General features: G+C 38.2%; 3 protein-coding genes across 5 annotated transcripts; 1 reads left to right on the forward strand and 2 right to left on the reverse strand.

Moving 5' to 3' along the window:
- Positions 1 to 1,578: 1,578 nt before the first annotated feature.
- On the forward strand, positions 1,579 to 8,529 carry LOC136264662 (retinol dehydrogenase 12-like). The gene is made up of 3 exons (XM_066059442.1): positions 1,579 to 2,483; positions 8,206 to 8,308; positions 8,358 to 8,529. Exons 1-3 carry the CDS (start codon positions 1,758 to 1,760, stop codon positions 8,462 to 8,464), a joined length of 936 nt encoding a protein of 311 aa, XP_065915514.1. The 5' UTR covers positions 1,579 to 1,757; the 3' UTR covers positions 8,465 to 8,529.
- A 1,643-nt stretch (positions 8,530 to 10,172) lies between these two features.
- LOC136264657 (uncharacterized) lies at positions 10,173 to 19,071 on the reverse strand. Of its 2 annotated transcripts, XM_066059435.1 has the most exons (14): positions 18,925 to 19,071; positions 17,315 to 17,399; positions 16,748 to 16,882; positions 16,602 to 16,700; positions 16,459 to 16,536; positions 16,356 to 16,403; positions 16,187 to 16,297; positions 15,999 to 16,126; positions 13,270 to 13,419; positions 12,483 to 12,670; positions 11,669 to 11,998; positions 11,459 to 11,622; positions 10,360 to 10,507; positions 10,173 to 10,311 (listed from the first exon to the last, which is right to left on the reverse strand). In XM_066059435.1, exons 2-14 carry the CDS (start codon positions 17,361 to 17,363, stop codon positions 10,209 to 10,211), a joined length of 1,731 nt encoding a protein of 576 aa, XP_065915507.1. In that variant the 5' UTR covers positions 17,364 to 17,399; positions 18,925 to 19,071; the 3' UTR covers positions 10,173 to 10,208. The 2 variants fall into 2 exon arrangements, with proteins under 2 accessions (XP_065915507.1, XP_065915508.1); XM_066059436.1 differs by lacking the exon at positions 10,360 to 10,507.
- A 211-nt stretch (positions 19,072 to 19,282) lies between these two features.
- Positions 19,283 to 23,587, reverse strand: LOC136264660 (protein LSM14 homolog B-like). 2 transcript variants are annotated; one of them, XM_066059440.1, is made up of 8 exons: positions 23,317 to 23,587; positions 23,103 to 23,263; positions 21,929 to 22,247; positions 21,441 to 21,725; positions 21,128 to 21,373; positions 19,899 to 20,055; positions 19,569 to 19,791; positions 19,283 to 19,480 (listed from the first exon to the last, which is right to left on the reverse strand). In XM_066059440.1, exons 1-8 carry the CDS (start codon positions 23,435 to 23,437, stop codon positions 19,469 to 19,471), a joined length of 1,524 nt encoding a protein of 507 aa, XP_065915512.1. In that variant the 5' UTR covers positions 23,438 to 23,587; the 3' UTR covers positions 19,283 to 19,468. The 2 variants fall into 2 exon arrangements, with proteins under 2 accessions (XP_065915512.1, XP_065915511.1); XM_066059439.1 differs by having other exon boundaries at positions 21,929 to 22,250.
- Between the last annotated feature and the right edge of the window lie 26 nt (positions 23,588 to 23,613).

Consider the following 23,613-nt stretch of genomic DNA (forward strand, 5'->3'; position numbering starts at 1 on the left):
GCAGAAACCGAACTCATAAAAATATCAGGAATATCACTGTTTGTTGAAACAATGTATAACTGTTCCAGGTTATAGTTTGGAGCTGACGACAGCGACAGGGGACTACTAAACGCAGAATTGTGGATCCTTAGGCATGTGAGCTTTTTAAAGTTAGTGATCATGCTATGAATTGCTGTTGAGCGAGAATAGCAATTGAACAGATTGCAATATTTGAGTGACGGAAAATGACGCAGAATTAGCCAGTCTTTATTTACTGAGCTTAAACATCTTCTACAGCCATATACCATACAGAGAGACTCTAAAGCTAACAGGCTTGAACATTTCTTATACAGAGAAATCATCATTCCTTCATATTCAACACCTGAAACATATGGACTTAGAATACAAAAATCTGCAGTGAGATGAGTTAGTTTCAAGGTACTTAATATTTCCCACAATTGAATTTGACTTTCCAGCTGTGTAACTGATATACCCATTATACTTAGTCCTTGTAAGTCTTGACAGTGATTAGCAATGGCACGTAGCCCTTGTAAGCTCTCCAAAACCTGACGACAAGTAGACAGTTTAAGTCGCTGAAGATTAGGACACACCATAGCTAGTTGCTCTAGATCAGCAGGAAGAAAAGAGCTGCACGTATAAATCTCAAAATGGGTCAGAAAATGAAGATTGGTAATACTATTATTTGATGGACATAATAGTGCAGAGCCTGTTGCTTTGTACAATGTCTTACTACCACTGCTACAATCAGTTAACTGCAAATAATTCAACGACAATCCTGATATACCACACTGCTTAGCATGTACAAGAGGAATTACAGCTGTTTGACCAAAATATAGCTGAAATATTGGTTGAACTGGGAAAAGCTTTAGGGGTATTTTTAAACCAGTATAAACCTTCAAGTAAGCAGCTTTACCAACTGGTACCTTAGAGTTCCATTGTTGCCAATTCTCTACTGACTCATGATTCATCTGTGCAAGGTAGTTTGTTGCAGTGAAGACAATATTTAGCTTTGGTGGTTTAAACCCCATACACACCCAGTCATTCACAGAATCAACAAATGATTCAGAGCCACAATTTTTGCTTACATACAATGTCAGTTCTCTCAGTTTTGATCCCACCAAAAGCAATGGCTTAACGTGTGCATCAGTGTCCCAGTAAATGTCTAATGTGAGCAGTTGCTCCATACACCGTACAACCTCTCCTAGTTGATCAGGATTCACTGTCAGTACCACTGGTAGGCTGAGATGTTTCACATTACTGCAGTATTTCAACAGCTCTAGCTGCGGTGACAAGTACCCGGGAAAGGCTAGCCTTCTAATATGCTCCCCGTATACCTTCAATATTTTGCTCACGTACAATTCTTCACGAAGGTCATAATAGTCCCAAACAAATTCACGCCATAGGGAGGGTGCTTCACCAGCACTTCGCAGCCTGCGTGAAACACATCGTAACTTCACCCTGTCACGTATCGTTAACCATGATGCAATAGCAACAAGCAACTCCATAGGAAGAGTTAAAGTAAAATTGCTTGCTTCTTGGCCTCGATCCATTTTTTCCACTGATCTTTATCCGTAGGTCTCGTGCTCAGTGGCTTGCGCTAATTTAAAAGAGCACAGATCTGGGACGACGTGCGCTACAACCGTCTTTAGTCGCTATGCTTTAGTGAACTCCACTTAAAACTCGGCAGTGTGTTGATCACTTTTCAGTTCGTTGTTTCTAGTGCTTTTTCGTAGAGGAATTTGCTGGTTCCCTCCAGAATGTGGCCGTTGGTGCTTGGAATAGTTGGAGTGGTCCTGGTGTTATGGATGATCCGTAAATGGGCAGCGGGCGGAATGTGTCATTCTAAAGCTAAACTGGACGGAAAAACGGTCATCATTACAGGAGCTAACACTGGTATAGGAAAGGAAACTGCTATTGACCTGGCCAAGAGGAATGCGAGGGTGATTCTTGCGTGCAGGAGCCAGGAGAAGGGAAAGAAGGCTGAAGTGGACGTACGAAGGGAGAGTGGAAACAACGATGTTCATTTCCGTCAGCTTGACTTATCATCATTCACATCGATCAGAAAATTTGCCAAAGAAGTATTAGTAGAGGAGTCACGTGTGGACATCCTGATTAACAATGCTGCTGTAATGTTGTGCCCATACATGAAGACTGAAGATGGGTTTGAGACACAGTTTGGTGTGAATCATCTTGGCCACTTCTTACTCACTAACCTCCTACTGGACAAGATCAAACAAGCCCCTGAAGGAAGAATTGTGAATGTCTCCTCATTAGCGCACACAATGTGTGGTCCAATAGATCTGGACACTATCAACTCTGAGGAGAAGTACAGTCCATTTGGTGCTTACAACAGGAGCAAATTAGCTAATGTGTTATTTACTAAGGAACTAGCTAAGAGGCTGGAGGAGACCAATGTGACCACTAACTCTCTTCATCCTGGTGGGGTGGATACTGAGCTCCAACGTCACTCAATGATTTTGCTGGTATGGTCAGCTTAAAATTTGTGCTAAGTTTTTGAAGTGTACCAGTAATTAGATTGGCAATATACTTCTCATAGTATGCTATACATACCTTACTGATTATCACAATGGTGGATCCAGGATGGGGCAAATCCCCCCCCCCCCCCCCCCCCACACACACACACACACACACACACACACACACACACACGCACACACACTCAGTGATTTTGTGGAGGAGCCAGCCAGGCATACTTCTAGTAAACACTATATGCCAAGATCAGTTTATAAAACTCATGAAAATATGCGTACCATATTTCTATATTTATAAACCGTTAAAAATATTTTGTCGAAGCTAGCATCTGACACAAATTATGTATGGGAAAAATTTTTACCAACATAATATTCGAGAAGTTGAACAAATTCGGTTAACTGCTTTCTGGCCACCTGGATCGAGGTTGCTGCAGTCTTTTAAAAACAAAGGCCTCCCTCATCCTAGGAGAGAGGGAGCCGTCCACTTTGTCTATTTCTCTGCACATTGGTAAGGCCAGGCAAACTTGATTAATTGTTTCTCATCCCCCGGTGCCCGCAACCCTTCTTACCCCACCACCTCTGATTTCATTGTTGCTGTTATCAGTCACGTCCACACGTATTTTGGTGCTAAGAAGGCTAGCTATCATTTTACAGCACTAGTTCTTAAAAGGCTTTAGCTAACCTTTATAGTAACAGACAGCTTGATTTGGGGTATTTTCTTTAACAATGAACAATGAAAAATGACCTCTTTCCCACATGGAAATCCGAATTTTTGTGGATGAGAAACAAGTAATCAAGTTTGCCTGGCTTAATGATGCCATCTGATCCCGTGATAGACAACTACTACAGGACACATTAAGGCCACTCCAAGTCATACCTTAGTTTCTGGTCCCTAGCTATAGCTAACAAAGGGATGTGGGCGGGCGGATGATTAAGACTTCAGGACTATAGACCCCCAGTAAATACTGTGATAGATGACACACTGTAGCTATAGCATTATTATTTGCTCAATTTAGCAAATTTTATAAGCCAAGCTTAACCAACATTCTTACAGCATAAGAAATTATATTTCTGCAAAAATGCAGCAGGAAGTAATATTGTTGATGGCTAATTTATAAAACAACTGAGTACAACAATGTATAGCTAAGCGCTATCGGAAAGGTCTGCTCATGCATGTAGCTATTTTTGCTTTCCAAGTGAAATGTCTCATGCTATTTACACATCAGAAACTCTTTATTCAAATGTGAAGTCTTAACCCACTATGTGTTTCCAGCCTTCTATTCAGGAATAGAATAACTATCAAAGTCTTGAGTCATCAGGCTAGTGTTTTTTAGTGATCAAGTGGGAAAGTTGATATTTTAACCACTTGCCAATCTAGGACCAAACATGCACTTATTTAGTCATGGAAAAGTTGAAGCCTGAGCTCACTGAATGTTACTAATAAGAAAGTCAAAGTTGAGATCCACTATAGAAGAGTTGCTAGACTGAGACCACATTTGAATTGTTAGGAAAGTTAAAGCTATGGCCTATCTGATGCTATTAGGCTAGTGATTAATGCTACTTATACACCTATCAATGTTATTCCCCATTCCCCACCCCTGGTAGGGTGGGGGAATACAGGGGATTTGACAAAGTCTAGTGTCGAATTCCCAGTACTGGGGCTAAGAAGCTTGTCAAAACCCCACTATGTCCCCACCTCAAGAGAGGTTTCTATAGGGGATTTGATTTACCTATTATTTTTGGTTCAGCAAACTACCACCGTCAAAAGCCCCAGAGGTGGCAAGTGTAGATGTCAAATCCCCAGTAGGTGTATGGGGACCCGGGGGTGGGGCTTGACATTGATAGGTGCATTACTGCACTGAAGTTATACTGGTAACAGAAGCACTGCTATAATAAAACTAGTCAGAAACATTTTAGAAGTGCAGCATATATCTGACTGTTCTAATAGTGTGACTGCTCTATTAGAGTATCTTGATCTTTTGCAGTGTATTAAAAAATCAGTGTTCTTCATTTTTACTGGTCACGTGCACTTAAGCGCCTGTAATATTAATAATAGTACTCATAAACTGGGGCTCCAGGTTTCCATGCAGGCAGGTGAGCAGAAACTAAGGTTTGACTTGGTGTGGTCTAAATGAAGTATATATGCACAAGTATGCAAGTTGCATGGAATGAGCTTCTAGTTACAGCAATTCCACTCCAGTCCATTGCTTGACTTGTGATGGACAACTTCTGAATCTGGGTGCAGCCTCCATGGAACGGAGATGCCACAATTCAGTTTCGCTGCTTGACATTCTGCTTCTCCTGTATTCGAAAAGGCCGTATAGAATTAATAAAGTTATGCAATTCATTGTTAAAAATTTTTCGTCACTTGAGTACATAGGTGAAAAATTTTTAACTCGTGAAAATTTCTCGCAGCTTATATTATAGAAATACGGTATTTTATTAGTAGCATTAATTTTACAAATTCACCTGAAACCAAAGTCAAACTAGCTATGAAATTGTCAACCAGCACCTTCGTGTGTACTAAGTGCCTCTAAAATAATTATCATGTTGATGTTATTTAAGACATTCAGAGCCTTTCAAACAGCTTTTAAGAATTCACAACCATCTGCAAAGGCCAAAATGGCCTAAATCAACAGTGAGACACTACTAAGAGGTAATTATTTGCTGCTTCAAAATGCAACAACTAACAAGAGAATCTGCTCTCCCCAACCACCTACCAACTTAGCCTGTTTGTGCCCCTCCCCTTGCCAGCTCCTGGATCTGCCCCTGTATCAGAACTAAGTATTTTGCAGATTACATATGACTACCACTTGCACTACCATTAACTTTGCGTGTGTAACTAAATACCTTTTATCATATTTTAGGTTGTGCCACTACCTGATTCATGATGAAATCATAGTTTATAAAAATAAAATTGAGACACACAATAATGTCAAATAGTCATCCACAGCTCTATGAATGTTTATCAGACTTTCACCAAACTTTGTACCTTAATTCACTTTAATATGTCCGTAAACTGTACCAAATTTCAAGGCAACCGTGCTGCGCATTTGCATTTTGTAAAGTGTGTGAAAAAAGAAATAAATTTAAGCCTCACAAATGCAGAAAAACAAAGAAACCAAGCTAAACTTTGAGAGTTGACAAATGCAGTAAGCAATCTTGGTATGAAGGGCATTTGCAGTATAAAATCATTCTATTTGAAGAAGGAGCTATAGGCATGCATGAAAATCACTTTTTTTTCTTACTGTCAATGTACCCACAAGGTGACACACTGGCTTTCTTGGCCGCAAGATTATTTGCATTAAAAAATACTGAATTTTGTCACGCCTACAAGGTAAACTACTTGCGGGAATGTAGTGAAAATCAGTGCGTGCATAGGTTAATTAGCTATCATACTCAAACCTTTTGTGGTTTAAAAGAAATCTCAGTAACTGCTATAGAGTTACAAAGAAGAGATCAACCTTGCATAAAATTGCTGAGTCAAAACACTCTAATAGAACAGTTACTGTGAGTTTTAAAATGGTGGACGGATAATGTCGAAAACTTGTCCAGGGTTGGAATCAGGAACTTTCACACCTAACCTTAACCACTGATTCAGAACCATTATTGTCAGCTGATCAAATCAACTTTATTTCTACCTTATAAATGAAAACATTCTTGTTCAAATCTACTCAATAGTAAGAGTTTGTAATTTCATGAAGGAAAATTGTTCTAGATGTGTGTTCTACTAGAAGTCCCCCAAAAATGTGCACTCATTAGAGTATTACAAAATAATCAATTTTTAAAACTCTGCAATACGACCTATTGTGACTTCTATCTTCCATGATCATCACTGTACCTGTAGATATAAGAACAAATGTAGGTACAAAAAAAAGTTAATGGCAGGGTATGTGAAATCCACTGCAGCCATTTCTTGGCCACTTTGATCTTTTATACATGTATTTCAGTAGTATTGGTTGAAATATCTAGGTTAAGTTTTTGGTAAGAAATTACTATACAAATAAGTTGTTAAGTTATCAAGACAAAGAGTAGTATGTCTTGTGGCCCAAGAAGCTGGCACGCCACACTGGGTATATTGCAATTTTCACACATATGTAGCTCCAAGATCCTTTAATCCACTTTTGCTGTAGAGATGCCCACATACCAAATTTGAAGGAAATGGTTGAGATATAGGCAACCAAAGTTTCAGAGGATTCTTAATTTGTTTTTTCTACTTTTTAATGAGTCACCCTGTAGACTGTTGAGGGTTTAGCTACACAACAAGTCAACCTAAAGAGGAAAGTCACCAGAGTTCAACTATATGTTGCAATTCACCTCATTGAGAGATCAGTTACAAACAAGTCACCATGTAGTGAGTTCAGCTTCAAACAAGTCACCCTATAGAGTTCAGCCACAAACATTTCACCCTGTAAAGAGTTCAGCTACGTTACAAGTCACCCTATAGAGTTCAGCCACAAACATTACACCCTGTAAAGAGTTCAGCTACGTTACAAGTCACCCTGCAGCCAAATGCACATAACAAATTGTTTATCTTCTTCCTGTAGTAAAGACAAGTAAAAAGGAAGCTTCACAGCTGGAATTCTGGCCAACTTTGGTGTATGCATTTGCAAATAGAAGTGCTATCTAAACCAAAACAGCCAAACTGTGAAAAGGGATGCAGCCCTGTGAAAAGTCAAGGTGAAAAATGTGTATTCACATCTTTCTTCACCCTGGCTTTTTTCTCAGGGCTGCACCCTTTTTCACAGCTTGGCTGTTTTGGTTTAGATAGTTATATCCCAGTATGAGGGCAATATTGTAGTTATCACCTGAGTTTGAGGTGAAGCCTAGGACGAGGGTGAGTGTACTGCTACCTATTTTGTATTCCAGTATAAATTACAGCCTACAAGTCCTCTGCCAATACAGTGATACACTTTATAAAGATGAATTTACCCAGTAATAGCTATGAATGGCTTAGGGAATAGCACTGGACAGTATCGCATTTTTGCTCCCAGTATTTCACGGTCTCCTGGTAATCAATTATGCAATTAGTACATATTTTTAATCAAGCTGGTAGTTTGTTTGTGATAATAACAGTGAATTTGGGTAAAACTTAATCAAGTACAGGGTCGGTAGGTCGTTAAAATAAAAATATTAATTTTTGCTAGCTGAAGAGTGATTTTGCAAGTCATACGGTAGCTAAGCTATGATTGCTGTACCACTTACCCAGTAAGCAGCTGTATGGTGAAATATAGAGTATTCCTTACTTTGTGATGAACTTAAGGTAAAGTTTACTATCCAAAGTTGGATATATACCACAAGTAAAAGTTATTCATGGCTAAATGCATTTTACTACGGCCACTTCAATTAAATCTTTTGTTTCTTGGGCCGTCCATAACTGACCCTATATTTTCAGTGTAACATTCACACATGTTCACCTTGCAAATAGAGATATTACACCACAAAGGTTTAGTTGAAGAGGCCTAACTGCTATATATATACACAATTGACTGGCATTACACCGTAACCTGAAACCATGCAGCTACCTGTTAGGCAGGACTTGTGGTCACTACCAAACCATCAACACAGAATTTAATGCCAGTTTGATGACAATGTCATGCATGGTATCCCAGTGTACCACCCAGCAACTATCATTGTAAATTCCTTATAGTTCAACAATATTATATATTACCATATTGTCAGTCATCTTTAGATAAGTAACTCATACCTATAGATTATCAAGTATTTGTTTGGGTGGTTGGCTTTTAAAACTGCCAAGGAGGGGGCACAGACTACCATCCATGTTGCAGTGTCAGAAGACGTCAAGGAAATATCAGGTAGTGCACATTGTTATTGTATCTATGATTGATGTGTTATGTTTTGAAGGTGAATATTTCTCTGACTGCAAAGTAAAAGCTCCCAGTAAACATGCATTGGATGAGAAGGCAGCTGAAAACTTGTGGAAGAGAAGTGAAGAGTGGACCAAACTGTAGATATATTAGTGACCCTGCCAACTGTAGTAGTCTAGTTAACTTTCATTAAAATGGTATGTAGTTGATTTCAGTAAATGGGTCATTGCTGCGTATATCCAAACCAGTGCCGCAACCAACCTTACAAATATTCAAAACTGGTGCTAGACTTTTACATTATCTATAATTACAATGGCGGATCCAGGATGGGGCATTTGGGGCAAATTCCCCCCTGCCTTTCCTTTGAGGAAGGATTATAGCTATCACTTTGATATGCCAGTTAGGGCAATATCAGTGTATTACTCAAGAAATAAATGCTTTTAAACTTAAAATGCAGGCACACTACCTCTCTTTACTACACAGTTTATGTTGCAAGTCTAAGCCATTCATTGCTTTTGTAAGACTTCACAACCTTTTGCAATAGCCTCAGCTCAATTCAACAGTGAAACACTCCTGAGAGATGATTATTTGCTGCTATGCGTATACATCAACTACAAAAGATTGTGCCGAGTAGCTATTACTGTACCTGCTCAGTGTGGATTCCTCTTTTTAATGGTGTGAATCTAAACTTTTTGTGCCCCTCCCCTTGCCAGCTCCTGGATCTGCCCCTGTAATTATATGCAAACAGCAATGCTGAAAATGCTCCTTACTATCCTCTGTATGCACTGGGACTGGGAAGGAGAATTTTTTTTCACTATGTCTATGCAGAGTAATTCTTGAGGTGAGCAAGAGGGAAAACCTTAAAGGCGTTTCATCTCAGATCTAGAAGTTATGGCCTTGATCAGAATGCAAACATCCTTCTAACATCAATCATGAACCATCAGAATCCATACAATTCCATTCTACCTTTTGGTTAGATGGAGATGACAATGGTTTACTTGAAAAAGTAGTAACAGGTGTACTATGCTACTAGAATGTACTCATTTCCCTCATTGTAATGCAGATACCATACTACCACCATTCCCCCAGAGACAAGAAGTAATCACTGGTAGCTAGTAGAGGGTCAAGCGTTGTCTCCAGAATCCAATTGTTTCCTGAGGCTATACACAACTGTAGCTATATTACCTCAAGGCATGTGTGTACGCATAGCTAAAAATAAGTTTAGATTCACAAATGCACAGATTAATTAAAAGCTATGCTAGATGAACTTGTCCCTATACTCTGTGCAGAAGTGTATTAGCTCATTCACACCAGATCGTGACAACACCAGTCAGGATGACTGCAATGATTATGACAACAATATTGTGAATGCCACTTTAACATTCTATTGATTTGATAAGCATGATCATTTGTTCTATGGTGCCAAGACCTGGAATCCAAATTTTCTTTGTCCATCCACACATGGCACCTGTACTGAAAGCACTATAGCACAAACTGAAAATGGTAAGTACTATAGCACAAAAAGAGTCTAGCATGCAAAACATAGCACACTGCACCCATTCAGTTACAATGACTATACATGCATCATGAAAATGTGCACTTTGTGTTACTGCAGGATGGCAAGAATGCCCAAACCAACTTTGAACTTGAAAACGAAAATTCACATTGTGAATCAGCTGTGAAAATGTCTCATGTTAGACTAATGCTGAGTTTTAATTTGCTATAATTTTGATAAAATTTAATCATGACGTAACAGTATAGCTATACAGTCACCAAATATTTTGTCCTATAAAAATTTTATTTGGACAGTGAGGCTTAGCTGCTGAATTGTATTTATGTTAATATCAAGGTGTCAGCAAAAATATGGTGAGTTGCATAAAGCTGCAGGCTAGCTATTTACTACACTGCGTTTCAATGTATGTGACATTACAGTCAAATCCATCAGAACAGTTATTTCTTCTAAATGTTCTTGTTTATGATCCTTATAGTGGCTGTAAGTAGGAAAATAAGAACATAATATAGTCAAATGAATACAGTACCTCTTCTTTAGTTTATCAATCATTTGTTGGCATTGTTCATGTGAAGTAATTGGTAGTTTTCTATATAACGCCCATCCATTGATTGCTTTGCTCACATAACCCATTTTCCATAGTAACAGTGTATGATTATAGACACACCCAGTGTTCTCTAAATTATGATTAATAGCAGCAGTTTTACTAAGATACATATACAATATTCCAAATAAAGCTTTTAAAAGCTCCAATATCTGTTCTGTAACCTACATACATGTACACCTTCGTTATATAGCACTCTATCATCCAGTTTCTTTGTAACCCGTAACTTAGTAAAGTGTTTACATGCTATTTGTATTCTTGCTCAATACTCCATTGATTTCAGCTAAACCTAAAATATATGCTTCCTCTTGGTACCAAACATCTTATGCCAAAAGTGAGTAGACCATTCAGTAAGAGTATTTCGTTGCTATTCTATGATAGTTAGTTAATGCATGTGTGTATGGAAAATATAGCACGCGGGGGTATGGCAAGAGGCAAAGGTGAAGCCGAGTGTTGTATTTGCCTTGAGACACCTCAATTTTAGCACACAAGCATAGGCAATGCTGTAAGTGTCATATTGTACTTCTGGTCTTCTTGCTCGGAGCATTCATATCATGTGCCTGAACTGCTTCGATTAGACTATCAGTAAGTGTCCATGTAATCTGTTTCTAGTCATAGAACCAACTGGTAATAGTTTTAGCAATTTACAATGTCACGCACATGCTGTCAGAGTAAGGTTGTTTTCATAACATTTTTTGTATAACTGTACTGTATGACAATACATTTACAGTTATGTAGCTAATACAGTATGTGATGGTACTTTGACCCTCCCATGCAAAGTACAGTATGTTTTGTTATAGTATGTAACCGAACAGAACTCTCCATATACATGTGAACTGATGGGCTCAAGTTATCCAAATTCACTTATTTGAATACTTTCATCTAAGTTAGGAACAAAGATATTTGGATGACTAACAATTAACTGTACTTGTTCTCTATTTAAAGGTACATTACCCCACTCCTATAGCCAATGCAAACAGTTGAAAAGAATGTAGTTTTACACACAATAAAACAGTGTACATACCTGGGTCTCTTTCAATGGCTTCAATAAGAAGAGGCAATGCTTCAGCATCCTTACCCAACCCAATCAAAACAAGCGACAGATTATTAAAAAACTGAGTAGCTAATTGATCACACTGTTTACCATAACTGTTACACCTTTCGATGACTGTGAGTGTCTGTAATCCTCTGTAAGTGATACATGAAGTCTGTACACAGCATATGTACATCTTACCTGCGATACTGAATTACTGCTTCATGGGGTTTGCCTAAATGCCACAACGCTTCTCCTTTGTATAGTAGCAACTTAGCATGCATTATCACACGGAGAATATCATCATTTGTGATATTATGGAGTTTGCTGTCTTTGCAGTGTAATGTATACTGTGTTAATAGTTGTATCAACTTATCACATCTTTGTATGGCATCATGGTACAACCCGGCACATACTAGGCTGTGACATAATTCAACTACAAGTTGACTAGGTGACGGTAAATAGTCAGAGTCAATAGGTAATGTGGTATTGTCAACAAGAGTATGAAGCATTTCAACAGCAACATCAAACCTGTACGTGGTCAACAATGTCAGCATCATGATAATTTGTTTATCTACATCATGTTATAGTCTCCATTCTTTGGGTGTTTCACTTTCCTACTCTACTTGACTGTTTTGTTTGAGTGGTATAATTAAAATGAGTGTTCTACTAAAATTTTGACTGCTCTATTAGAGTATTGATCCTAAAGTCAGTATAATACTCGATTCCCACACTTACCTATCAAAAATTTATATGCTGGAAAACTTGCCACATAATATCTATGTAAACATCACACAGCATATGGAAATGGAATCCAAAGGTAAACAGATTGACAACTAGCCACATTTCTTATAGGATAGAGACTTAACATAAAGACCCCAAGGTTCTGGTTTCAATACAGCTCACATGTAATTCAGAGACAACAGTAAGCCCTTTGCACACAAAAGCACAAAGCCAACTCAGAAACTGTATAGCATTCTGATAATAATTTGTAACAAGCATTCTCATCAGTTACCTTCTTAAATAATGAGCTCTACAAGCATAGTGATAAGCTTGTACAACTAAGTCATTGAGGATATCAGGAGATGGAATGGCCAGACTGGAAACTTGCAGAGATGATCTTGTTGAAGTTCTGTCCATTAACCAATAAGCACTCCATTGATACTTTACACTGTCTGTTGTGTCTTCTTTATTATAAAGTGCCTAGAGTGACATAAACACTTGTTAAAGTACTACATATATTATACATGGTGCTGGTCAGGACATCATAGTTCATAGAGTGGCATATAGCTATTGCCACTACAGTTAACAGTGATCCCTGACTGCTCCAATACCTAACAAGTGACTGCTCTATTAGAGTATTTTGTTCATAAATTGCACAAGTCAAAAATACAGTTGTTTGACCAGAGTCCGGGCAACAGTTAAAACAATTCTTCACTAGTCAGCCAGTACAGTGCATGCCATTGAATTACAATACTTGGCATAAGGTGATATTTAATGACAGTAGAAAGTGGTAGCTTGCATGTTCATATCATTAAATGCAGACATTATTCATGTTAACAAAACAGATAACATTGTGTCAGAAAACAAGAAGAACTCCTTCTCAAGACAAATGGTGAGTGGTTTCTCTAGCTTGACCTGAATTCACTATATTTGCTAAAGTTTTCCTTTGCCATAATTTCTGGTTATTACATACAGTAGTATTCAACACATCTGGTACAGTATAGTCAACTACTCTTGGGCCTGAGCAATTGCTACCAACAATACACACGAACATGCGTGCAATGTACTTATGTACTTACTTGATATAGTAATTTAGATGCTTCCATTTCTCCATCATTGTTGGATGAAGCCTTAAACACTTGAATTAGATTGTGGAGAGCATATACTATTATCCGGATATCACACTTCATGGCCTTTTGCATGTAGCACAATGCCATCTGTAGTCTTCCCTAGTTAAGAATATGTGAACATGTAGCTAGCTGTTAATTTACATAGGATTATTAAATGAAGTAGGGATCCAAGCGACAAAAAATAGTGAAACAAGAGATGAATGATGGTATTACAGCATAAACTGTAGCTCAATGGGAAAATTCGTACATTGGCATGATATACAGTAGCTATTATTTTCTTCAATGCCAAAGTAGGGATTTTCCCACTTCATTTAATCACTTGGATCCCTAATTCATTTTAAAGTTAAAAATACTAGTTTGTTTAGTTTTTGTTATAGCATACAGTATACATAGAGTGACTGTTCTACCAGAGTGACTGTTCTACCAGAGTGACTGTTCTACCAGAGTGACTGTTGTATTAGAGTATCTTCATGCCTAACAAAGGGTGTGGTCAGTATTCTTTATTTTCACTGTGCTAGACCAATAAAGGGATAAGGTCATTGGGTACAAGTAAATAGACAAGATCATTAATGGGCGTGGTCTCGAACCTGTCGTAAAACTACAAGTATCTACTGGGTGTCCAGTACCTTTTACAGTAGCTTAAGCACTTTAAATAATTTTGTGGTGCATAAATATGCTGCTCAAGGAAACTGTTAAGGCAGAATATTATGCCTCAATGTGGTTTCATCGCTTGAAGAAGACAATGACCAGCCTGATTGAAGATAAAGGAAAGACAAAGCGCAAAGGTACACACTCGTTGGAACCCCAAAAGGCACATGCTAGTGGTAAGTTTGTTATTGTGGCGTAAAATGGTGGCAGTGCACTGCTTAGTTTAGCCCCCGGCCTTATGATGATGGTCAGACGGTGGTCAGACGGTGGTCAGACAGTGGTCAGGCAGGCCAGGCAAGCAGCCATACCAATATTCCAAGTTTATGCCAATTTTTTTTGCAAAAAAAATTCTATTTCTGGCTACCTAAGTGTTTAATGCTGTATTTGATGTTAGATGGACTAATATTCTGTAATGGTGATTTTTGTTGTGTAAGATAGATAATTTTTAAAGGCAGCATTTTAGGCAACATGCATCATTTTTGGGCAATCTCTACATAATCAGTACTTGCATAAGTCACCAATTATCGGCACCATTTCACCACGCAATTGTAAATCCTTATTTCAATGACGTATGAACTTCCAGTTTGAACCACTTAACAGAGCAGTCCTTCGTCGCTTAGCATACCAAATTTTATTATCTCACATACAAGTGAGCATCTTGAAAATTGAAATGCCTATCATGCACCAATTATTGGCATGGGATACTTATTATCGGCAACTGTACTTTTGTGATTATCAGCACAAGGTGTGATTTTGTGTGTAACTCCATGAGGCCCTGTTTGTTCTTTGTACAATTTTTATGGGATATGTAGTCCTTGGATTCATGGAAGTTTTACGAAGATGAGGCCAGCTGTTCAAGGTTAGACGCAAAAGCATACTAGTTTCCAATATAAAATTATTTTTACGCAATTCCATGGTTAACCAGCATAGCTTGTATAGTGCTTTAACAACTATAATCACTGAATGAAAATGATTATAATAAATGTTTTAGAGGGTATAACAGCCCATTGTGGTACTGGGTAGCCTCCATATACCCTGTAGCTTCTATAATTTAGATAATTGGTGCCTGCCAATAATTGGCGACTTATGCTACTGTACTATTTGATAGGGCCAGTGGAAGCCATATTGCAGATTAGGATACAGTGCAAATGACGGGAGACATTACATTTGGTAGGATTTTCAGAGAAAAAATGAAGCACTTCATGCTCAAGGTATTTCAACTGTAATCAACAACATGATAACTGTTCAATTAGAGTATATTGATGACTATTGACCAGCAAACTCTACAGCCACCATCGTAGTGCTTACACCAGCCCTGTTACTATAAAATAACAACCATAACTGGCCAATGAACAAGACTTGTATACTGTATTGTCTCGAATTATGGCCCAGGCGTTTATTTCTTTCACGCAACTTTTTACCCTGGCTACTAAACGAGACCGGCGACTATACGAGACCGGCAACTATACGAGACCGGCGACTATACGAGACCGGCGACTATACGAGACCGGCGACTATACGAGACCGGCGACTATACGAGACCGGCGACTATACGAGACCGGCGACTATACGATACCGGCGACTATACGAGACCGGCATTTATATACCTGATCAGCATTCACGAGTCAACTTCATACTTTGGTGTTGTACTCTCCTGGACTCTCCTTGATGTTTCCCTCAGCATATTTCACAGATTCAAGCTTACAAGGAACTCTATAAAACGTTCTTCACTTCACCGTTTATAACACCGCCCGGAATTGTTAAAAATAATGACTGCACTAGATGTTTATTTGAGACCCGGCATTTATTTTTGTTATGATGCTGAATACCCCTGGTGACTAAACAGGACCAGGCGTTTATACAAGACCGGCCGTAATTCAAGGCAATACAGTACTCTGAGGTTTCAGTGGGCAGCCCCCACTGGTAATTGTATCATGTATATGATGCACACATACACACACACACGCACACACAAGCACACACACACAAGCACACACACACACACAAGCACGCACACACACATACTGTACCTGTTTAGCATGACAACATCCAATCAAAACATTCACAGCTGACACAACAAGAATATCAGATGAATGTACACACGTCTGAACAGTTGCTATAGCAACATCCCATTCTGAATTAGAAAATAGTTTACAACCTGCAAATACACATCACCAAAAGTTATACCGTATCAATATCACAATAAAGAATACTGTACCTCTGTTATACAAAACAGTTTCAGACATGTTGCTGTCTGTCATAGAAGACTCACAATGATCAGGATGAAGCATACAGCAAACAATCAACGCAGTTTTCCTTACACACGGCTCTGTTATATAACAACACACAATTCTGTTGTGTGATAAAATAACCACACAACTACATACCTGTACTAGCACTAGATTCATTCAACAAATCAACCATGGCCAGTGTATCTACAAGTTTAGTACATATTTAGTATAAAGAATTATGTCGATCATTCCAACAAACCATTTTCATATCCAGTAGAGAGTGCTAGTATTATGAAGACAACAATCAGTCTCCATAACATGGTCAGTGATAACAGTTCTGTGGTGAACCATTAGTTATATTAAACATTGACGGTAGTTTTATCTTTAATAGTAGAAATTTACCTTTTACTTGAGGCAGCTGCTTTACACAGAGACAGTGTAGCCTGCTTAGTGCACTGTTGTTCAGAGAATTATCTGACCCACTACATAAAACTACATCAACTACACACAGAGTTGATTAAACGAGGTACTGTGAGTGTCTCCCTCACTTCTGTTAAGAAACTGGTGGATAGAGTTTTCACAAGCTTCCATAAAGGCACCATTTCGTTTCTTCACAGCCATACAAGTGAGGCCATAAATTATTGCCAGTTCTTTGTGTACACGTTCTACACTTGGTGGGATACCTGCATACAATAAAACTTTAGTGGTCACCTCACTAAGGTGACCATGTCAAGTAGGTCCCAAATTTGTATTTTAAGACCACCTCAATATGTATGTAGGTCCCAAACACAACAAAGGTTCATAGGCGTAGCAACTCGGGGAGATGGGCAAGCGGGGCTGGAGCCCCCTTTGCAATTTTCAGATTGTGAATTGCAAGGAAGGGGCAGCCATTCTTAGGAGGTGTTGACCTTTTTTCTTCTTTTTGCTCTTCAACACTGTGCCTTACCAAACCAAGATTCTAGAGCCCCCCATCTTGCTATGCCTATGAAAGGTGTATGTTGCAATCTCATTAATAAAATCACTTCTTTGGTTCCATACATACATATGGCTCCAGTGATGAGATTACAACATACAGTTGTAAACTATATTACCTACAAAATACATGAACTAGTCACCTCTTGCTAACTCCCACTGCGCAATTGTTCTTCCCCAATCGACTTCCATTATTTCAAAAGTTCCTTGTAAACATCCATACAGTACCTACAAAATAACACACTGAACAAGTAGTGGATGATTCACTGAATGATGGGGGACAAGCAGTGTTACACAGAATAAGTGTTGTGTTAAGATTAGTACGGGATTGGAATTTAAAATATAATAAACAAGGAGTAGAGACTACTTTTACACAGATAAAATAACTAGATAAAGGTGCTCTGCTCCTGTACAAATCTAACAGGTAAAGGTGCATAACTGACATAAATTTGTATACTGACAGAGGTATGTTTCGGAGCCAACATTAGCAACTTTTAATATGCCTAAAAGTGGCAATTTATGGAATCAAGTGATTTCCATAATTGGCAAGTTCTAGATTATAGCCAGAATTGGTGCCAACCATTAGAAGCAAATGTCCTAATTTTTCTTGCGAATGTCCTAATTCTACTAGCGAATGTCCTAATTCTACTAGCGAATGTCCTAATTCTACTAGTGAATGTCCTAATTCTACTAGCAAATGTCCTAATTCTAACAGTGAATGTCCTAATTCTATTATTAGCAAATGTCCTAATTCTACTAGGGAATGTCCTAATTCTACCAGCGAATTTTGCTAAACCTACTAGCACACCACAACAATAGATTCCTAACCCATTTATATAAACTAAATCCAAAACTGGAAATTGATACCCACAATTAAATCTACCATGCTATGCTATAAAAGCAAAGTAAGCTTTGAGGATGCCACATTTGCTTTATATGTTTCCAAACCTGGCAAAAATATTTTCCTAAATTGGCAGGTTTTCTGATTACAATTTCCAAACTTAGCCAATCTAGTGCTTTCAAAAATTGGCAAAATTGTTCTTTCCAAAACTGGTATCAAATAGGCATATTAAAATTTGCATACCTGACTGACACCTTGCCTACGCAGTGTTTAACCTGGATCCAATGTTGCTATGGCCACCTTCAAGTTAACGCTGTTTAACGACTTGTATTACCTTGTTCCCCAGTGTACCTCTGTCACTTGATACTCAACAAAGGCGAGTAGTCTGTTAGCTTATAGAAGGCTTTATCTAATGGTATATAGACCCTTTTCAGGTGAGCTACTGCCATAGCAACAACTGCCATTTTGGAGTACAATCCGTTTTTGAAACCCTAATAGCGTGGGGGAAAGCATACGTCTAACCAGGTCAACCTTAGTTGTGGAATACAGAAGAAGTTCTACTTCCTGGGTATTGTTTTACTCTTATAGAAAGCAACGCTACCAGGGTTGTACTCCAAGATGGCGGATGTTGCTATGGCAGCAGCTCACCTGAAAAGGGTCTATAAAAGTTTACTAATAACAAATAGCTTGCTGTTACTGTACAGTGTGATTTCAATGAAAAATTACTTCCCCCCCCACATGCAATTCCCGTGGATGAGAACCTCAAACTTTCCTGGCTATACTGCACGAGTCTTGTACTATACCCAATATGTTATTGTTTACGTAACATTGAGAATTTGATGACAAAATGAGCGTTCTATTAGAGTAAGAAATACGTGCAATATTATGACGTGCATTAAATAGAACACTCACTGTCTATCAATTATGGATGAGTCCTTCGAAGGGGAAACTGAGCTAGTATTAATACGTTTTACCACTGACCTCGATATACACTAGCGCCTCACTGTAACTATTTTAGGCGCTTGTAAATAAAATTTACGCCAAATTTTAAATACTCTAATAGAGCAGTCACATTTGAGGTGTGCGCAATGCAAGCACCATGTGTTTGTGATACAGAGAATCAGCTGTTTCTCACCTCCCTACCTACTGTATAGCCTAAACATGTCAAGGGGAAATAATTTGAAGACAAAAATTTCACTGTTGAAATCAACAAATAAGTTTCCCCCTTGAAATACTTAGGCTGTACAGTATACATCCATGGTAATCAAGGTCACTTTCAATTTATCATGTAACAAATGACAATAGTATAGACACAATACACTATAATATAATAGACATTGTAATGAACTTTTCAGTATATTGCGTTAAAGAGAAGAAGTATTGAATTAAATGTGATCTTATGGTAATCAAGAAGTAACAAGTTTTCCAGAGCAACAATGAGACTATGAAGCTGCTGTTATGATTGATCCTGTGAAGGTAAGAATTTCAATAATCACAAGTCAAAACACGAATAAAACATTTACACACACTCAAATACTCTAATAGAGCACTCGTACCTGTGTTGATCGGCTTCGGCCACGAGGGTTACTAGGCCTACTGGCATTATAGTATTGACCGCCACGTCTGTAACCTCCACGACCTCTACCTTGATAATAATAACTACCCTGATTTTGATAACTGCCATAATTCCGACTTCGACCACGACTCCTTGGACCTCTTGGATTACTGAACCCAAATGTTTCAGAATTGAGAGTTCTCTCCTCATTACGAGTAGGTCTTCTATAAATACAGATGAAAATCAAGTAAATTAAGCATACATGACTATACAAAACACTGAATTACAATTTGTAGTTAACAAAAAAAACATTTTGCTCAGTCATACCCACCTGTCTGAGGAAGTTTTGTTAGCTTCACATGAAATATTATCAAAAAATGATTTAGATGAATCATAGAATATCCCAGGGTCAGTGGTTGTTGATTCGACTACCTCCCCTTCTTCCACCTCATCAATTATGACATCTTCATCTTCTTGATTCTGTACATCTGTAGTAACATGTTTGACAATGGCTTTAAAAGCATTTACACAAGTGTATACATTTTCACATAACAATCAAAAGTCTTGTTTAGACAGGCATACCTAACACCATTACCTTAAAACAACAGAAAGTTTATTCAGTGGCCTAAGATTGAATTAACCACTGAAACAACAGTCGTTTGCTACACACTTTAGCATTTCAACATGTGGTTAACAAGAGTGGAGAACTATTATGTGACTAATGCTGATCGTAACGCCAGCCTATAATGAATGCTGCCCTTTATTTGTAGACAAAAAAATCTTTTACAATGTACAGTATATGTTTACCTGTTACAGCTAATTGTTTCAAATTGAGCAACAATGCCACTTTGATCATCAAAGTGATTAATTAGTCAGCCAAAATTTGCCAACAATACATGTAAATTTTCTAAGGTGTAAATTTCAATGATATTGCTGCAGTAAGCAATTTCTAAACCAGGTGTGTCCACACCTAATATTGTTTTCATAAAAGCGTGTGTGTGTGTGTGTGTGTGCGCACGCGTGCGCGCGTACATGATCCAAAATACATAATAAATAATTATTTGTATTAAAAATTATTGCTAAACCAAAAACCTACTGTATAGCCTAAACATTCTGAGGGGGAAATTTTCACTGACTTCGTGGTTTTGGGGTACCAGTGAAAACAAATATTTAGATCTCCATAAGTCTAATAAATTTTGGGAGTGTTTGCATATCCACAAAAATTTTTAATTAGGCAACACTGTTCAATCTCGAAAAATTTTCCCCTCGAAATATTTAGGCTATACAGTATTAGCTAAAATAACAACATAGTAATTAAGGCATAGTTGGATAATCCCAGATGAGTTAGTGCATGACATCTGGTTTTCAGAACATATACTCAATCATGGCTCACTCTATGCTATATACTCTGTGGGGGATTGAATGACAGTTGAAAATACATCCGTCAAATTTAGATTTGATAGCGTGCACAGTAATTTACAACTGATAGTCCACTCAAGACCACATCTGTGTACACTGGAACTATTCTAAAAACCTTGGAAAAACACAATATAGACATACCTGAGTCAGACTCCTTTCTTCCATCAACAAGTTTCATTTGTTTAAACTCCTCTTCCATTTGATCCTTCTTAAACTTTGCATTAGAGCTCTCAAAATCAAAGTCACCATCAAATTTGATTGGTTTCTTTGATGCATTTGCTGACGTTGACTTAGCTTGACTACTGCCACCTCTACTGCTTGATTGTTGACGACCTCCTGTCTGGTAACGTCCCCCTCTTGATCCCCTCGACCCTCTATATCCCCAGCCTATTGATCATGCATTAAACAATGAATGTAACTACCACAAATTTATACCACAGCACATAGCACACACCTTGTTGTGCTGAGTATCTCTGGTTACCATAGTAATTATCATCATAGTAATAATACCCATCATCATAACCACCCCCTCCACTACGTGAGTAATATTGTGATGGGTAGTTGTGTCGTCTGTCACTGGTAGAGTTATCATTACGTCTTGTCTTGTTGCTCCTTGATCCATCTGCTGGCTGGCTACTGGTCCTAGTTTGGCTACCAGATTGAGAATTTGGTTTAACCTGCGGGTGTCCTTTGTGCCCCTTATTAGATTTTGCTGCTGCTGCTGCTGCTACTGTGCCATCTGTGAACACAAAAGCTTTGAATACAAAATGTTCAACAAGGGAAAAGTTTCACAGTTACAAGATAAACACTTACAAGGCTACAGTTTAAATATATGGTACAAACTTTGTAGAAAATAATTTGTAGTTGAAGGCAACAGCCACAAATCCATGAAAGGTCTTTCCCACAGCTTTATACTATACAACATTAGCAGAAACAACATACCATCTGGTGTCTTCGTACTTGTCGTCGTTGTTGTGGTCACAGTGGTACTAGCAGCAGTAGTTTCACTATTACCAGATGTTGTATTAATAGTAACATTTGTAGGAGTTGAAGTAACAGCCGCCACACTAATAGGCAGCTGTTCCACTCTAACACCATCACTGGTAGTAACTGTGGGAGGGAGTGGAGGCATTACAAGTGGTGGTTGTCCTTGTGATATTTGGTTGTAGTCGGGTGGTGGGACAAGTGGCATAGCTTGGAACGAACTAGGGGGTGGTGGTGGCATGTTTGGCGTTGGAATGACATCAGCCCCTGGACCTGACTGCTACAAGGAGGACAAGATAACATTACAAATTATTGAACCTGTTAGCTAACATAGCTATTTTACTTTGTAATGCACAGCTTCAAATTTTGGCTACCATACTTTATTCACAAATAAGTCGGTTCACAGCAATTCTCAAAACTCATACACACAATTATAGTAAAAATCTAAAAAAGCAAAAATTAGTTCTGGTCTCCCCTGCATGTACACAATCACACTAACAAATATCTCAAGCAAAGATTCCACATACAGAATGAAGGCTACATGCACACTGCACTTCTGATAATAAGAATCAGTCCACAAGTAGGAGGGCTGTTTTCTCATCAGCGGAGGCTTCACATTTACGTACATGCATATAAACTGAGCTTTCTGAAATATAATTTCCAAATACTCGGGACATGTAATGTCTGCAGGCTACTAGGAATTACATGAGGAAGGTGAAGTTGAAATATATATGTATATATCAGTAGCCCCCTCTATCCTAAATCCCCCCCCCTCTCCCCCCCATAACAGAAATACATACATATGGTGTAAAAAACTGCTTTTTCTTCCCGATTAACACAGTAATTTAAAGAATGACTTCATTTTTATGCACAAGTGATTCTATACAATTTTTTGAATGACTCAAGAAATTTAATTCTGCATTAGTGTTATTCTTATCTGATACTAGCCTGCGTACTATCAACATGAGGAAGATTAAGTTAAAGTGTCAATACGCAATTACACAATATTACAGCAATTTAAAGAGATTAATATACACAAATCTTCCACAATTTAACATCAATGTATTTAACCAAAACCATCACAACAAAATTACCTATCTCAATTAAAGTGCACACACACATGATCACTCACAGATACTATGGCAGGATCATCAACTACCACATCTTTAGGCGGTATTGGCTTAACGTGGAGATCCTTAATATCACTACCACGAAATATAATATACTCATAAACTTCATTGCCCGCTGGTATTCGCTTAGGGGCGTTTCTGTCCTCAGTCCCAAAAGATGTCACTAAAACACTCACATAAACCCAACCTTGTATTAAATGACTGTACGTGTATTACCTTTAGCCAACGTGACTGTAGACTCGTTTGCGTCGATGCCATAGAGGATTCCTTCGTATCTAATTTCTGCTTTTGAAATTAGGCTGATTTTACTGCCTATGTACGGCGTTGTATTACTCATTCTCGGGGCGGATTGTAAACAATGTCAACTAGGATTGACTTCAACTGTCAACCGTTCCTTCAATTTGGCTTATAGAGATGATTGCGATGGATGAAAACCTTCATCCTCCTATAGCCATTTTTGAAATAATAAGAAGAGGCGCGTAATTTAATTTCATCACATGCGCATGTTTCAAA

Source organism: Dysidea avara, chromosome 8 (assembly GCF_963678975.1).
Source record: "Dysidea avara chromosome 8, odDysAvar1.4, whole genome shotgun sequence".
NCBI lineage: Eukaryota > Metazoa > Porifera > Demospongiae > Dictyoceratida > Dysideidae > Dysidea > Dysidea avara.

Bases quoted from the DNA above. Each gene is read 5' to 3' on its own strand.
- LOC136264662 (XM_066059442.1), top strand. From the start codon at position 1,758: ATGTGGCCGTTGGTGCTTGGAATAGTTGGAGTGGTCCTGGTGTTATGG. The intron at 2,484-8,205 runs GTATGGTCAGCT...TCATACCTATAG, and splicing joins GTCACTCAATGATTTTGCTG to ATTATCAAGTATTTGTTTGG. The intron at 8,309-8,357 runs GTAGTGCACATT...TATGTTTTGAAG, and splicing joins AGACGTCAAGGAAATATCAG to GTGAATATTTCTCTGACTGC.
- LOC136264660 (XM_066059439.1), bottom strand. From the start codon at position 23,437: ATGAGTAATACAACGCCGTACATAGGCAGTAAAATCAGCCTAATTTCA. The intron at 23,264-23,316 runs GTAATACACGTA...TGAGTGTTTTAG, and splicing joins TACAGTCACGTTGGCTAAAG to TGACATCTTTTGGGACTGAG. The intron at 21,726-21,928 runs GTATGTTGTTTC...TTGTGTTCACAG, and splicing joins AAGTACGAAGACACCAGATG to ATGGCACAGTAGCAGCAGCA.
- LOC136264657 (XM_066059435.1), bottom strand. From the start codon at position 17,363: ATGGAAGTCGATTGGGGAAGAACAATTGCGCAGTGGGAGTTAGCAAGA. The intron at 16,701-16,747 runs GTGAGGGAGACA...CTCTGTGTGTAG, and splicing joins CCACCAGTTTCTTAACAGAA to TTGATGTAGTTTTATGTAGT. The intron at 11,623-11,668 runs GTAAGATGTACA...TATCACTTACAG, and splicing joins GCAGTAATTCAGTATCGCAG to AGGATTACAGACACTCACAG.